At 38.2% G+C, this 17,566-nt stretch overlaps 1 protein-coding gene across 3 annotated transcripts in view; it reads left to right on the forward strand.

The window, feature by feature from the left end:
• Positions 1-8,631: 8,631 nt before the first annotated feature.
• LOC120731315 (general transcription factor IIF subunit 2-like) overlaps positions 8,632-17,566 on the forward strand; it is a 66,408-nt gene continuing 57,473 nt past the window's right edge. Inside the window, exons 1-5 of one of the 3 annotated variants that reach the window (XM_040028293.1) lie at positions 8,843-9,030; positions 10,154-10,227; positions 10,460-10,478; positions 10,600-10,652; positions 11,274-11,418. In XM_040028293.1, the coding sequence (XP_039884227.1) occupies positions 8,988-9,030; positions 10,154-10,227; positions 10,460-10,478; positions 10,600-10,652; positions 11,274-11,418 (334 nt within the window). In that variant the 5' untranslated portion in view covers positions 8,843-8,987. Of the gene's footprint in view, positions 8,796-8,842; positions 9,031-10,153; positions 10,228-10,459; positions 10,479-10,599; positions 10,653-11,273; positions 11,419-17,566 lie in introns of those variants that run through there. The other 2 variants (XM_040028294.1, XM_040028295.1) reach the window with 2 other exon arrangements.

Consider the following 17,566-nt stretch of genomic DNA (forward strand, 5'->3'; position numbering starts at 1 on the left):
ATTTATCCAAAATGACAGAGCTCACCCCCTGCTAGCCAGTAGTAAGAATGCAGATTTAAGGTACTTTGCTAATTTTTCTTAAAAGTACAGCGTGCAAAATCTCACCACTAGATGTCAGTAGGATAAACAACTTTGGCTGCCGGTCATCTGTAGCGAGTGTTAGCTGTTGGCCTGGTGTTTACCTCAGCTGTCAATATGTGTCCACTTCTGTTTTCTCTTGAGGAGGCTGTAAAACTTTGTGAAAGGAGTCCACTATGAGTCAAAGAGTTAGTGAAGCTAATTTTTGTCTGATGATAGTGATACATTGGTGAGTTTTTGAGGATATCCTGAACTTTTCTGTGAGTAAGCGCTGCTGTTTTTGCTGCTGTTAGCTGCTATGAGCATCTTTTAGCTGCTGTTAGTTGGCTTTGTAACACGTCATTTGAAAATGATCTAACATTGCTGGACTGGGACACTTAGCAAAAACTCTCATATAATATGAGAATGAAATCAAATTGTTTATCAGAGGTAGGGTGTGATTTTTAGAACACTTGAGCCTAACATTAGCTGGCCTACGGTTAGCTTATAACCAGCTTTTGTTGTTTAGTGTATATGTCCATCTATCTATCTACAAAAGCCTATCTATGACAAAGGCCTAGTATAAGACACAGATATTGAATTGTGAAGCAAAATATGGACATGGAAACATGCATAATAGACTCATTTAAACCTAAATAAGGAGTAGACTAAGTCAACCTTTGTTTAACCACAGGGAATAAATACATTAAAAAATCTGTGACATCTTTGTCTAACATCTGTGTCTAATGTTGATAAAAAAGTTTTAATAAAAGCAGTTCAGGCTGTAATCATGTTCCTGCAGCCAGATATGTTTCAAATAAATGTCATTTGTTAAATGCACTGGACCTTTACAGGCTTATATATTTTACATTAAACAGAGTAAATTGTAAATGGAGCCGGTCTTATATAGGACTTTTCCACTCTGGTTGAGCGCTCAAAGCGCTTTATAATACAAGCCTCATTGATTCATTCACACACATATTAATCTAAACAATTTTTTCTAAGCCTAAGCGGTTTCTGTCTAACATCCAAATGTAATCACACTCCAGCGAACACTGTGATATTTATACACAGCTGTGGCTATGTATAAATATCAAGTCAACATTCTCTGTTGTCACTTTGTTTCAGTGACCTGGCTACATCAATGTTTGAGTGAAAAGTTCAAGAATCTTTGTTGCCCATTGCAGAGAATTAATATTTAACAGTAAAGTAGCTGTAATAAACACTAGAAACTCTTTCCTCAGTATTTCCCTCTTCGTCTTCTCCTTTTAAAGACATCTGTCTAATAGGGGCTGCCATGGCAACAAACCCTGCAACCCATCGCAAGCACTTAACTGTAAAAAAAAAATTATAACAATCATGCCTTACATCACACTCACAGCAAGCGTGTCAGAGCCAGGAGATATTCTCATTGAAGTGAAAAAGCAGGTAATTACAATAAAACAAAACTTTTCATGTCAGAATGTCTCCCCCGAGCTGAAGGTGAGATCTTGTTGATGGAGACGTCTTAACGTAAATCAAAGCTCTGGCATTTAATTCACCGGGTTAATTATCATCCTTGTCTTTCGCTGATATACATTCAGACTGCACCTAACTCAAAGAGAGGACGACCTTGAGCGAGCAAAGCCAAAACTGCAGCCAAGTTGCTGCCAAGTTCATTTTATCCCTGATGAAAAGGCGTTTTTGAATCTTTCACCCAGCAGAGGACATATAAAGGACTGCAGGATTTTCACAGAGTTTGAACTTGTGTTACAAGAGGAAGTTATACTTAGGATTTGTCGTCTCACTTTCAACACATTCCAATGATGCTGATAATCTGCGGTCATCGGGTCGGTCACTTTGGACCCTCTGTCTCTGGGTCTTGATGTAGATGGCAGCTTTCACTGTGTTCGACTTTATGTGAATGTGCTGACGACCGGACAGCTGACAGAGGTGCGGCGGCTCTGAGGCAAGTCTTTGTGTTACAAAAACATGGATGCTGGTTGCAGGTCACACTGCTGAGAGATGTATTTAGGAAAGTTACAGGAAGTTCTTTCTGCTGTTTGTTATGAAAAAACACCCATCATCTGAACATGAGGGTCTTGTCTTACATTTAAAAAAGTGTTTCTAAAACGTTTTCCTGGCAAAAAGATTACACCTTAACTCTACATTTTTAACCACCTATTAGAGCAGTTTTGCCTGAGTCACAGCTCAGAGTAATCCTTATTAATCCTATACAGTGCTTTCAGTTCATCATCTGCCTGAAACAAGCCATTTTAGCTCCTTCCTCTCTCCTTTTAACCTAACAGTCGTCTTATTGGTTTTCCCTTGAATGTCCCAACATGACCAGCACCCATCCTCCCCAAGTACCATGAATTCAGTTTGCAAGTCCTGGGATCCTAAATATAGCTTACTCTTCATCCCACATTTAGTTTGTTGTTCATTCACTCACTCATTCACTGCATTCCGTTCCAGTTCTAGGATCTGTCCACAAGATGGCAGTATATACAAATGAGCTTCAGTGCTGAAGTATGAACGCCCAATCCACGACTTAATTAAAGATAGTTACAGAGAACATGTCATTTCAGATAAGCTGTGCCCCTCTGGGTGTGCCTCTTTGACTACTCACAACAACATGAGGGTGATAAACGACTCTGATTTAGACTCATGATGTGCTGAGAACAGCTACAGTCTAAGTTTATCATCACTTATGATGTCACAGTTAATCAAACTGTAAATCAAGTAAGGTGTTTAATATTAAGCAATATTGAGAGCACATGTTCAGTATCTCCATGAATTTATCAAAGTCTCCAAATTTTCTGAGCCAGTGCAGTTTGCATTAATTACATGCAAGTCACACGCCGATGATTCATGTTAATGACCTCGAAAGCTAATCTTGATTTACTCTGGGCTCAAGCTCTACATGCATAATTTATGCAGTGAAATAATCACTGCAGAGCTCGGCTACCTCGCCTACTGATTCGCAGTCACAGACCTCTTATTTAAGAAGCCATCAGATGTTAAGTCTGAAATGCAAGTGTGGCAAAAACACTCAGCAGACTATCACAGTGCACATACCGGGCAAACGGTGAAGTATCAGAAACAATCTCCACAGCTCTCTTTTGAAGGATAAAGGATAAATGCATTAATGTAAAAATGTATTTGTGCCCTTTCATGAGGGTGACGCATGAATAACACCTGCAGGGCTTTTTTTTTTGTCAGAGTCGCAGGAAGCCGCTGGAGACGAGAGGTTTGAGGCTCCTAGTCTGTTTTTGTCTCCCCTTTCTCAGCTCTCTTTCTCTCTGTGTGTCCAGGTGTGGCTCTCTGTTCGTCTCCTGCATGCTGTTTGCTCACCTGCACACCTGTCGCTTCAGGGATCAGAGGGATCACTGATTCATCAGGTCTTTACCTGCTCTGAGATGACTGTTTCTGTGGACTGGCACTATTTAAACATAAACCTGTGATTTTGTTCTCCAATTAAGCCCCTGCTGGCCAGGCTGTAAAGATTATAAAGGTGGTAGCAGAAGAAAAGACAAAAAAACAACAACATGTTTACGTCACAGTAGCACAACTCTTATTTTGGGTTTTCTTCATCTTGTTCATGTTTAACCATCTTCTCCTCATGCCTCATTGTGTTTGTTTGCTGCTCTCTCTCCCAGTTTCCAGAGTAGAGCTCTGCTCAGCTCGCCACTTAGAAGACAAAAAAAACCAACTCATAACCAAGGAAACCCTGAAGAAGGCCTTACTCGATCCTTGTTTGTGTATTTTTAATGGCTCTAGCCCACAAAAATAAAAGTTGTTTATTATCCAAACTCAGAGAGCCTGGACTTGGGTACCAATAATTATTATCTATTTCTCCTAACAAAGAATTATATTTCCCATTTTTGCAATATAAAAATAAACTTTTAACATGTTTTAATTATTAATACCTAAACTAACAAACAGCTCCTCTATGCTGGGTCTGGTCTGAGTTCTGCCTTTTTGGATTATTATTATTGTTATTTTTATACGAATCTAAACCTACACAACAGGTTTAGATCAGTGAGTGTGTGTATTCACATTTCTATTGTTATAATGATCATAAAATCACTATTATGGTGGTTCAGTCATTAATATCACTAATAACAATAACAAAAAACAAGTGTGTAGAAATGTATATTTATCACAGTAATTAAAGCTTCACCAAGTTAAATCTTGCAGAGTATCAGGAGAACTATAGGTCACACTGTCATCCTCTCTCGCCTCCTTTGAAGCACTCAGCCTTCCTGGAGTCTTTGAAACCCTCCATCTGTTCCAAAGACTCCAAACACAAAGCTCAGTTTCACAAAACCTTGAACACCTTTGGAAAAAATAAAGAAAAGAAAAACTTCAACCATGCCGGAACAGTTTTATTTATGCTCAAAACCAAATAAATGTTTCAGATCACACACACAGCCAGTCATATTAAAAACACAGCTGACCAGCCATCGCACACCAGATCAAGTAAGAAAGACGTGCGGCTGTTCCCCATGGTTGGATTCGACTAAAATGGCAAAAAATATGAAGTAAAACAGAAACAAACCCCCCTCCCCAGCTTCCTCTGTCAATACAAAGTGATGAAACATCAGGAAACAGTAAAAGTGGCAACAGAGGATCACCAATGCATGTATATGCCTCATACTATAATTTTCTTTTGAAAGTGACCATGTTTTCTCATAATTATATGAAGGATGACTCAAGTAAACATCATCTTATATAAGAAAAATGTAAAGGACACTTTTATGAAAAAAAAAAAAACAGGTTTTATGTAAAATTGCTGTTCTGGAGCCAGCTCAGCAGCAACAAGTGTGGACAATTTTGAGTTGCTGTGTTTCAGAAATGGCATCTGTGTTATGGTTTAATTTAGGCCACCTGTTGTTGTCATTACGCATCACAAGTGAATCACTGCGTAAAACATGCTTTGTAAAAGGTTAAAACAGATCTGCAAATTGTGTCTAAATGCAGCTGAAAACTGTTTGAGGTGATTCATTCAGTGAAGTGGTTTAGGAAAAAACGGTGAAACTCAGCCCACAATCTCAAACGGGGACTGAGAGACATGAAATGTGTTTACGAAAACATTATTACATTAAGACAACATGTATATATACCTGTGACTTCACTGGGTATATTTTGCTTATGTGAATTTGAACCCACTTTCAACTTCTAGGCATCTTTTCTGTGGAAGCATCTCCCTGTTTGGATTTAAGATTAGGCTTTTTGATAAAGCATTTAGTTGTGGCTGGATCAGGTCACCCTGAATCCTCCCTTAGTTACATTGCAATAGACCTAGGCAGCTGGGGGCTTCCCATGACGAGTGTTTCTTTTTCACTCACTATGCATTTAATCATTAGCTAATTTTAATCACTGGTACTCTTCCACAGCTTGTTTTTGTCCCAGCTTCTTCCCCTTAACCCCGACCGGTTGTGACAAATGGCCGCCCCTCCCTGAGCCTAATTCTGCCAGAGGTTTCTTCCTGTTAAAAGGGAGCTTTTCCTTCCAACTGTCGCCATGTGCTTGCTCATAAGGGGTAATTTGTTGGGTTTTTTCTCTACTTTCTCTGTATTCGCGTAAGGTCTTCCTTTTGAGATTTTGGTCCAGCATGCTTCAAACAGTTTCCTGTTTTCCTGCAACATTCCTGTTCAGAGTGATTGATTGATTGAAATGAGTGTGGAGGACAGTTGAGTACTTGCTGTCATGTTCAAGTAAACAGAGATGACCTAGAAATAGCAAGTTGGGTCAAATTGTGTTCAATGTGTTTTACACTCAGAGATGCTCTTCTGCCAACTTGGTTGTTGTCCACAAGGCCATTCTCCTGTGACTTCTGACATCACAAAGGCACTTTGGCCCACAGGATTGTGGCTCACTGGACATTTTTCTCTTTTTTAAACCCCAGAGACAGCTGTGTTGGAAAATCCGAAAAGATCAACAATTTCGATAAAATAGAAGTAAAAAAACCATATCACGTTCAGTCTCACTTAAATAACCTTTCTGCCCCATTATGATGGTCGGTGTGAACTTTAGCAGTTTGCCTTGACCTAACAATCTTTATGTTGTGCCTATGTGGTTGGCTGATTTGATATTTGTGTTAACGAGCAGTTGAGCAGCAGGAGCATACCGAATGAAGTGTCAGTGTATTGGGAAAGCAAAATAAAGAAACCTAAGGAGCTTGCTGTAGCCAGGCTGATCATAGTGGGAGATAGAGGGCTTCTCCTCTCACCTCCTGCCTGTGACCTGGAAATCAATCTCAGTGCCCCACACTGAAGTGTGTCTCAACACTTTAAATGCATTTGGAGAAGAGAGGAGGCTAACCAGAGGATATATAATCGAAGCTGCACAGGTCTATCCTCTACAGCAGTACTTTCAGTTTATACAAAAGATGCTGCAATATACAAACCAGGGTGGAAGGACTCACTAAACAGCTCATCTTTGCATTCAGAAATTGTTTTAGTTAATTAAGATGGTCACACTTTCAGCTTTTTAAGTGTTCCTGTGTGTGTGATTAAAAACAAGGATAACATTTATATATATGCCATATTTTGAGTTTAATTAAAAGAGGTTCTAGACAGTCGTGAGCTCAGTTACACCTGAGATATTAAAACATAGCTGCAGTGTTTATTATTACAAAATAATATCAAGCATCACAGTTAACTGACACCGCTTTAAATTGCTGCTGCTCCAAGGCGAGGGCGTCTCATTTCATTAAGCGACCGTCTCTTGTTCAGCTCCTCTATTTCCATCACTGGTGAGAGAGAGTAAGATGCAAGGAGAGGAATCAGGGAAATGAGAAGCTTTCATATCTGAGCACACTGGGCTCAGGTGTAGCTCATGCAGCTAATTGCCCTCCAATCAGCTCCTGCAGGACAAAACAGGGCACAGCACAAAACAACAACACAGACGCCACCTAACCTTTCAAATTGCACATCCTCACTTGGTCTCTTTGTGTCTCTGTGCTTTCCTTTAAAGATGTGAGGAAGACCAATAAAGAGAGAGGAGATGAGACAGCAGACATGTAACAAAAACGAGACATCCTTCCCTTGGAGAATCATTTTTAAGCCTAAGCAAAACAGGGTTTTTTTATAGCTCAACTGCAGTTGTTTTTTATGACCACACAGCTTATCACAGGTGACTCCTCCCTTCATGGTTTGTACATTCCAGCTGTGTTCAACACCTATTTTCACACATCTGTGCAGTATTCATCATATCGCTTCCTACAGTGGATAGCTTCTTTCACTTCAAGATGCATTTTTGAGTGACATCGTTCAACATTGAGCTACTGAGATTAATTTAAGGGTCACAAGCAGGAGGGAGATGAGGAGGTGCAAATTAGAGAAAATAATAATAATTAGTTTCATTTTTGAACGATTCCAGGTTTCCTGTTGATCAACATGATGATGGTACCAGTCAGTAAATGGTTTTGAATTAACACAGTTAGATAATTTGCAGCCAATTATAATTTTATGATCTCTGTACACATGAAACAAGTCATAAAGTGCATTAATACTTAATATAGTTGGTTTTAATGTCCTTTGGTACTGTATTTCTCTTGTTTTTAGACATGTAATGTCCAAAAATGCAGCATTTTAATGCTGAAGACTTGAGGAAATCTTAAACTTAAGGCACAGTAATTTGCAGCGATCATTATTTTCACACCTTTGCAGACTGAGATGTCCGTCAATTTTGTACTTTTCACCAGGTTGTTTATGCTGTGATATAAGAAACTTGGGGGCTTCAGCAGTGTGTCCTTTAAAGCCACCTACAGCGTGCACATATAATGCTTTCATTGCAGCGCTTGACCCTGGACTTTAGTGGCCTGACAATCAGACTCTCTTTGCTCTCTTTGAATGTTGAGAGAGTGATGATTCAGAGGTCTAGACCGTCGTTCAGTCCTTATTTGACCTAAGTATATTTTGCTTGATGCAACCATATGATTACTTGTCCATTATGGCTGAATTATTGTAAAAAAAAAAAAGTGGACATAATTAGCTGTTGAGCTTCCTTTTAACATTTTAACTTCTTTACTTTTCAATCTAATCTAAATATGCACATACTGAAGGCTTATTTTAGAGGAAATAGTCTAAGACTTGGATGGAGAAGGCTTAAGATCACAACCCTTAATCACTGTCTTGCTCATGGGATGTCATGTAATTTTAATAGGCAGCCTGTAGCTCATAAAATCACACAAGCCTGTGGCATTTGTCCCCGTCATGTCATTACTTCTCCCCCAGCAGATCCGTGATAAATGAAGTCTTTAAAGAGCAAACAGTCCCACATTAATCAAAATGTTGAGAGCTGAAAATCTGTCCACAGAAATGGTCACGCATGAGGACGTTACATAATAAAAATTAAGAGTATCAAGAGAAACTTTTTTTTAATCTATGTGTGAACCTGCAGATAATGGAGGAAAATAAAGTGGTTTTCTTTTCTCCATGAAAGGGTAAGAAGCGAGGTATAATCAGCCTCAGGCTATTTTACATAATAAAGCCAAGACTTAACATTTCTGTGCAAGTATTTTTTTTTAATCATAAAAATCCGTTTTATTTTGAAAGATAGAACAGGAAGTCTTATTTTGAAGCCTCCCCTGCCTAATTCGATACTCCTGAGTAAATTGAACGGTCACCAGGCGTCCCTGTTTGTACTTGTTTATTTAGCCAATTCTCGCATTACTGTTTAAAACGATGTCAGAGAAAATGGAGGTTGACCTGACTGGAGTCAAACAAAGTAAAGGCGTGTGGCTTGTGAAGGTTTGTTTACCTGAAAATGATCAAATCACGACGTCGTTTCATCTTCACAGACGTTCACAGGTGTTATCAGTTTATTGGTAACACACAGGCACTGCTTTGAAAAGTGATTATTTTTTTTTTAAATAATTCACCTTACTTAAAGGTGTCGACTTGATCGAAGGATTGAAGCTACAGAACTTTTATTGCGCATTCATGTGGCGTGAGAATAATCGGAAAAACGAGCTTCCGGGTGCGGGTAACTTCACATGAACTTGGAAAAACGTTTTTTGTTGTTGTTGTTGTGTTTTGTTTTTTTAAGAAGTGCTCGTACTTATTGTTTTACGTTAGGTGTTTAAGCGGAATATGTTTGTGTGTTTGTGACCAAGAGAAAAAACAACTGAAGCATTGACTTTGTGCATTCACGTGGTATCGTAGTAATGGGGAGGGGAAAAAATTAGCCCACTTGGAAGAATCAGAGCAAGATTTTAAGCTGTCCTTTATCAATATCTAAGTCTAATAAATATTTCTTGCAATACAAGAAGTACAAATAATTGTGACTTGAGAAGAGAATAAAGAGAAAAGGGATGCATATGCTTGATATTCAAAATAAATTAGAGGATGGCTTTGTGACTTATTCCCTTGGTTATTCATTGTTTAATTCCTTAACGGGTGAGCACTTCCCTCACAGATCATCTGAATATAAAATAAAATTTAAAATGACTGCAAATTTCCAGTAATAAAATAAAACATCTGTTTTCTGTAAATGAATCTTACTCCCAAATAACACATCAAAGACATTTTCTCCCTCAGTCCAAAAAGTTTAAGATGAAAACATTCATAAAAATAAGTATAGAAAATGTCCAGATAATGATGTTATACTCAAGAAGTGGTTTCAGCTTTTCATCAGGTATCTTGGACTCGTACCTCTGGGAGTACATCAGAAACTGTGTTGTTTTCCAACTTCAAGGTGGCAGCTAATGGTGCTAGCTCCCAGTGCATGTGATACTTATGATTAGAGCCCTTTGATAAAGGGACTAAACTAGCCATTTGATTATCTATCGATATCTGTATTTAAAACAGCAGCAATGGGAGAAACGTCCTTCAACCATGCTATGACCGTCAATGCATAGTTCACCCTAAAGATGCACATCGGGTGTGTTATTGCATTTAACCAGGACAAAAACAAAGTGACAGCAGATTATTTTAATTCATTTTATTTCCCTATACCTACCACCTATAGATCTCAGTCAGTAGGAAAAATATCAGCATATAAATTGGTCAACTAAAATTCAGGTAAACACAACAGTCAGAAGAGCAACTCCCCCAAACATGAACGCACTCTTCTTATGATGCCTTTAAACTGGTGCATTTCTCTCCAGGTTCCCAAGTATTTATCTCAGCAGTGGGACAAAGCTGCAGAAAAGGGAGAAGTTGGAAAGATTGCCATTGGAAAGTAGGTACCGCAGTGTGGATGTGTCCATATTAGTTTTTAGTGTTAGTGCTGCAGTGATTAGCTGATTGTTCAGCAGCTGTTTTAAAAAGTATTTTTTAACAAAAATGCCAGTTTTTGAATGTTTATATCATCATAAACTGAATCTTGGCTGTAGCTGTGGGAAAATTGTAATTATTGACTTATTGAGATTAATGAAATGTTAAATTATTCTGTTTTCTCACAATCCCGACAGGAAGCAAGGCAAAACAGAGGTGAGTCAGCTTTGGATGATTTGGTTTGTTGGTTAAATGTTTGAATAAAACACGCTGGTTTTTAACTACAATGAGATGACCTTTAAAGGCCTTTTCCGCCTGTTTTCTTCCTGTTTTTTAGATCAGCAGGAACGGCTTGTTTCTAATGATATACACACCTTCATACTAAATCAAGTTAGTTTCATATTTTTGGACATGGGTGTCATTTTTAATATTTAACTTGTGTACCAAATATTTGCACTTATCTTGTGAATTAATGACTTAAAGTGCAGACTCTGGTTTAATTTGAGGGTTTTAGGGATTACACCTTTTATAAGAAAAATTAAAAAATATCACAAAGTTGAAAACAGTTTTCTTGTTTGTGTCAAGTGTTTCAGGCTTCAGGTATTTATCGCCTGCAAAAGGTTTGTCAACAAAGTATTAAAAATAAAGGTTTTATTACCAACATGTAAAATATTGTGTTTAAAAGTTAATGCAATATTGTTGTTTAACCAGTTGAATTAAAGCTGAGAGTCTGCCCTTCATTTGAGCTGAAACTCGATTGTTTTGTATCTGCTGTGATGGCCTACAGAGCTGGAATTATTAAAATTGTGTCACTGTCCAAATATCCGCAGTCCCACCTATATATTCTATATTTAAAATCAAGGTTATATCAAGGCTAGCTTTGTGTAATTTTACTCTTTCTTTCTTCTATATTACATCCCGTCACTGTCTGCTGCTGCTCTGACCCACCTCCCTCTGATGGATCGATATAATTTCAGTGCATCGTGTTTGACCTCCAGCTTTGTTTCTCAGGTATGTTTCAGCCTCAGTGACGAGCTGATAGCCTTGGATGCTGTGGGGGAGAACGATGCATCACTGGAGGTCCCAAAGGATCATCCCTTCACAATGCACCCAGTGGGTGGACAGACCATGGCAGTCTTCAGCCGCAGTAACACAGGTCAGTCTAAACCAGCTGTTCCAGCCCTCGTCTCCGTGCTGCTTTCGTGCCGGATCATGAAGCCATCTGGATCATGTTTGGTAGCTGGCTCGAGGGTTCAAACTGAAATAGATAGACAGTGCATGTGATTCCTGCAGGGTGGTGCATAATAAAGTCGAGAAAGATCAGCTTTGATATAAGAGGGAGAAAATATAAAAGTTCTGTTTTATTTAATAATTAAAGAAACTTTTTTTGGTTTTGCTTTCAATACGAGCGAATCCTTCCTGCATATTCAGAGCAACAACTAAACAATCGTGATGCTTTTTTGTTTGCAGTGTTCGTAACAGTCCACATAAGGATTCCTGAGTCAGCCTACAAGTGTCTTTCCACTTTTAAGAGGTTATTAAGAGAGAGGTGCAGCAGAGGTGGAACAAACACGTCTTAATTTTGACCAGGAGATTGACTCTGAGGCTGTTAGACTTCTTTTAAATGAGACCCACTAAGGCCATTTCCAGCTCTGTATTTTTATTCTTGGATTCTATTAAAGTGCTTTGCATAATTCACAGTTTTCAGATTTAACAATGTTATACAAGGCCTTGGTGCAGTCCTGTTTTAGCTCTTGTTTTAAGGAGACCCTTGTTTTTCAGGTAGATTTCTTTTTATTGGCTGCTACTCACAAACAGAATTGACTTGGCTGGTGAGTTATTACGCACTCATTAGCTTCCATGGTCACCGTCCCGCTGTCTGTATCCACACTTTTCCTGGGGCTAGTTCATCCTGCCCTCCAGTTCTTCTTACAAAAAGCGTCCCACTGTGCTTTTCATATACCACACCCGGCCACAAGCCAGCGAGCTGTGCTTCTTATGCATTTAAAGTTGGAGAATAGATTGAGATTGTTGAGGCTCAAAGACCTCTAGTCATTTACTTTGCCCAGGAAAACAGAAAGACTTTGCTCCAGGGATCCTGAAGGGAATCAGTTGCTTGAGAGATCGATTAGTCTTTCACTTCAAATCAGGTCAGGGGAACAATTTGCACGTCAGGACCACTTTGGGTCTTGACCAGAGCCTGGCTTTGCAGAGTTAGGCGAGAATGTAATGCGTATGGAGAATTCACAGCAAGCAAATAGGCATCATGCGCACTGCCTCCTGTGAGCTGTACCCAGACAGCAGCTTCATCTAAACCTCAGCTAAAGTGAGACCACCTCTGTGCAGACTTGATTTTATCTATTATCTGTTATCTGGAGTTCATGTGTGACAACAGCTTAAATTAGGTTTAGTTACAAAAACGACTATGTTATGGTTAGAAGTTTAAAATACTATTTTTTTTTACTCTGTTAAAATGTTTAGAAAGCTCAATTTTCAAGGTCAATGGGGCACAGAGTCGTTTTCTGAGGTAGCGTTGTCTGATTAAGAAAAGAGAAGTTGTATAATCAGAAAAACAGGAAAAATGTGGTTTAGATCCAAGGCAGGCATCAGCATTAGAGTAGCTTCCTTGCACACTTGCAATATATTATGCTAATGCTGTGGAATGAGTTCCAGTCAAAGCAACCATAAAAGCCATTTTCTGGTTCCTCTAATTGTAAAGTATTGATCGGAGAATAGAAAACAAAAAGTCTTTGAGCTGCCATGTTGACGACTAATATAAGGGGGAAGAAAAGCTGGGAATCTACTCAGGATGTGACATTTAAGTAGCCTTCGAGTCTCTTAGGTTTACTTGCACTGATGGAAAGCTGTTTTTGATATATTCTGCACTGATTGCACTGTAAAATTCATGAGGATACTCGGAGAGCGGCTTCTGATTTGTGGAGGACGTTCGCTGCCAGGCACGATGTGTCATACCCCGTCTAAGCCAAAGGGATTTGTCGGGATTTGCATCAGACCAAGAGCTTAAAAATAACTGCAACTGTATGGTTTGGTGTCTGGGAGTGTGTGAACCATGAATTACAATAGATTAGAGTGTTAATTTTAAAGGGATAACTTTATTTTAACACTTGAACAAGTCCAGTGAATCAAAAGTAAAGAACAATGAACTGGATTTTAATTAACATTTCTAGGCAATACAAAGGGGAATAACTGAAAGTTAAATTATTAGAAAATGGAAAGAAAAGCTCCCTGATGTAGAATAATTTTTTTTTCTCAGTTCAGTGAAAACTTCCATTTAGTGAAAAGGTAAATAAATGGCAGGGGGTGGGGTGCTCAAATCAGCAAAATGTCAAGAGCAATTCTGCAGCTCCCAGGGTGCCGGTGCTCAGTAACAACGAAATTACTGTTTGTGGTGGTGGTGCTTTTTTTTTTTTTTTTTTTTAAACCCCGATAAGGGGGCACGCATTTGGGTGGTGGTGTATTTCGAGCGCTCCCCGGGCGTTACCAGATTAGTTTTGACTGGAGACCAGAAGTCTGTCCAGAGTGGAAGGTGTGAATCCGAATGGAGCAGTGAATACATTTCGTGGGCAGTTTGGAGAGAAAAAGAACAGATTTTTTTTTGTGTTTTTTTTTTTTTTTTTTTCCCAGCAACACGACAGATAAAGCTTTTTTTTTTTTTTTAATATTACATTCTACAGCAAAGAAACAGAACAAACACCTCACCGCAAGTAAATTGTAACTTAATTGTTGAAGATATTTTCAGTACACTAATTGGAAAAACAAAGTTTTAATGCTTGATTACTTTAATGTAGGGTTACTGCAGCTCCTGACCCTTTTCTTTTGGACTTTGAAACCTGAAGTGATATCTGAACATAAATATAACAAAAAAATATTACGGGTGAAAGCCTGAAACTTTTACTGGCTTTTCTCACCATAAAAATGAACCAGGGGACAGATACCTAAAAAATATCTGAGTATTGACTAGATAAAATACAGAGTTCCATATTTGAGTGCACACTAATAAAAAAGGACCATTTCTGAATGGTTTACAGCTTTATTTATAAAACACACAGCGTACTTTCTTAATCACAAAAATGAAGAAAATATATTGAATTTAACCTTGAGATCCACTTTATAGACAAGCATATTCCCCTGGAGGAGTCTAATAATTCAGATTAAGATTAAAATGTACTAAGAGGCATTAAAACGCACATATATAAAAGTTGTCATATGTACAAATAACTAAATAAAAACCATTAAGCATAATGAAAAAAGAATTAGTAACTCATTTCATGTGAGTAGCCTTGCAAGGTCAATTTGCCGTGTTCACATACTGCGATTAGTAGCCTGTATTATTGTAGGGTAACAATCCTACAGTAATACAGAGAAAACCCCAACAATCAGATCGCCCTCTCTGGCGACAGTGGGAAAGAAAAACTCCCTTTCAACAGGAAGAAACCTCCAGCAGAACCAGGCTCAGGGGAAGCAGCCATGTATAGAACGGCACAATATTTAGACTTATTTTCAGAAGTTTTATAACTCTTCCCATGGATAAAGACTTACCACATGGTCATTCAACAGAATAATGTAATAAGCAGCTTTTTCAACTATTTATGTCATTAAAAAAAATCTGTTTTTACAAGTGGTCCACAGTGTCAAAAGAGAGAGAGAAAAAAAGGTGAATACCATGTGAATTAACAAAAACTATATAGTAGCCTTTAAACTTTTGTTTTATAATTACAGGACAATCTGGGCAATGATGAGATTTACTCGTCCGGCCTGCCTAAGATCAGAATGGGCTGTATGTGGCCCACGATATTTGACATCCCTGATTTGGATGGTCGAGCAGAAAGACCACAATAATCTGAGGTGGAATGACTCCAGAATGAGTTGGACTGTGTTACAGAGAAACCAAAGCAGTGCTCCTGCTTTGTGTGACTGATTTGCAAATAGTGACTCAGCCCTGCAGCTTGTATACATGGGTGTCAGTAACAATAGATTTTAAGAGCTGGAGCTGACATGAAGATGGCGGTGTAGCCAAACCATTAGTACCAACACATTCACCGTGTCAAATTTGCAGACATGTTGGTCGTGTCTAGTTTGCTGAAAAGGAGGGCAGTGTTCATAGAGTAAATTTACTACATGAGCGGTTCAGTTATAAGAATGGCTCCCACATAAGCCAGACATGAGCTCATGTGTTTATATTGGTTAATACTAATTTATACTTTAATTAATAGGCTTCAACACCACAAGCACCATTGGGAAATCCAGTCCACGAGTCAAGTTATTTGTGATACTATATTTATGTCTGTCTGTGTAGGGTAAAGGCCTGAGTAACAACCAACACAGACATGCTTGTGTGCAGTCTGTGTTGGTAACAGCAGCCGTTGGTGCTGCGCGGGGACAGAAAGGTGATAGGTTTATTTCAGTTTATAGTTCACCACGAAGAGAAAGAAGTGAAGAAAAATCATTAAAGATCAAGAAAGTTTACATGAGAACTCTGGAAAGTGGATTTTTTAAAATTGTTTTTAACACTCATTAAGCTAGAGGACCAATTACAGCACAGATGCAAATGTTAGTAGCCCTCAGACAAGTTGTTCCAAAAGACTTTAACACTGCCCCCTGGTGTGAGTCTACAGCTATAGCATGTAGAAATGTGAGGATCTAGATATCAAAGTAGCGTTGCCACTAATGATGCACACTTTAAAACTTTAAACAGGTTCAAGCCAAAAGTTTATTTGTTTTTTTACTGCATGTTGACTTCATTTTTTTTAGCCAAAGTATTAAAAAAAAAAGTTAATTAAAGTAAATCCCTGTCGTTTTAAATCTGAACCAGTCTTTCTTTTAATATAGGAAAATTTCACTTTCAGTATTTATTTTCCAGTTCACAGAAACTAATCAATTCCCAAATCCTCCACAACTCATGTTTCCAAAAAACAAATATGTCCTCCAGCATTTGAGAGTATTATGCAACCGTTTTAAATGTTTTAATGGGACCCTGTGTGCCCGTGTAGGAAAGAAAATTCAATTTTGGTAAAGAGATAATAGTTTAGGCCACTAGACTGACGGTGATGCAGCTTTTGTAGTTTTGCCTCTGTGCACCGTCGCTTTGGATTTGAAATCAAACAATAAAAATGCGACTGAAGTGCAGACTTTTAGCTTTAATTCAAGGAGTTTAAATAAAGTGATGCATTAACTGTTTGGCAGCATTTTGACAGATAGTCCTCCATTTCCAGCAGCTTGAAAGCAATTTTTACAAAAGGTTTGTTTGTTTTTTAATACTTGCAGTCATTTTTGCCTGAAGTCTAGAACCTCCTTTGAAATGCTGTACCATGCCTTTTCTCTTTAGTAACTGAAAGACATGCTGTATTAGGTTGAGATCGAGTAACAAACATGTAGTATATGTTTTTGTTTTATCTGTTCGAGCAGTTTTGCAGCATTTGACTAAATTATTCACTTTCTGGGATCTTTTAGGTGTTTCTGTGCTGCGGAGCGTGCAATTGCACTCAGTCCTTTTAAGAATGCACCTGGTTGTTCATTTGGACACTCCTAAAGCCATTCCTCTGTCTCTAGTTTATTAGGTTATTGGTTTATTTTTGGTTTTTCAGCTTGAAGATAGCTTCCTTCACTTGCATTAGCATGTCTTTGAACCGCGTATTGAGAGTTGCCAGCAAACAGCTACAAAATGCAAGTTTAATATTTAGAATCAACTCCAGATGTTTGTTTTTTTTAAGCTTAAAAAAGAAATGAGGTACCAAGCCTCACTTGGCCATAAAACTACCTGTCAGTTGTCCAATGACTTTAGAGCATCTGAAAATAATGACTCTGTATAAAAAGAAAAACTCTTTCTTAAACAGTTAATGCCATACTTTTGTTGAAATCCTTTAAATAAAGCTGAAAGTCTCTACTCAGTCACATCTGTAATATTTAAAATCCACTGTGGTTGTGCACAGAGGCAAAATTGCGAAAAAATTGTCATGGTTCAAAACCTTTTGGACCTAATTGTGTTTATGAATATTTGCACTATCCCCAAATCACAGAATAATAATTAATATCGACGTTATCAGCCATCTCTGTCTCAGAAAACTATTACCAAACTGTAATGAAAATTAAAATAAAGCGTTGTCCTTATCGAGGTTTATTCTATCACCGCCTTCACGCACTTTAGATGCACCCACACTTGCATGTGCATGTTAATACCTCCTACATGTGATAATGGATATTTCAGTTTCTCTTTTTCAAGGCTTTTTTTCTGTTTGTTCAGTCCTTTATTAAAACCAGAAACAGAAACACTTTAATACGTGCTG

Source organism: Simochromis diagramma, unplaced genomic scaffold (assembly GCF_900408965.1).
Source record: "Simochromis diagramma unplaced genomic scaffold, fSimDia1.1 OVJJ01000343.1, whole genome shotgun sequence".
Taxonomy (NCBI): domain Eukaryota; kingdom Metazoa; phylum Chordata; class Actinopteri; order Cichliformes; family Cichlidae; genus Simochromis; species Simochromis diagramma.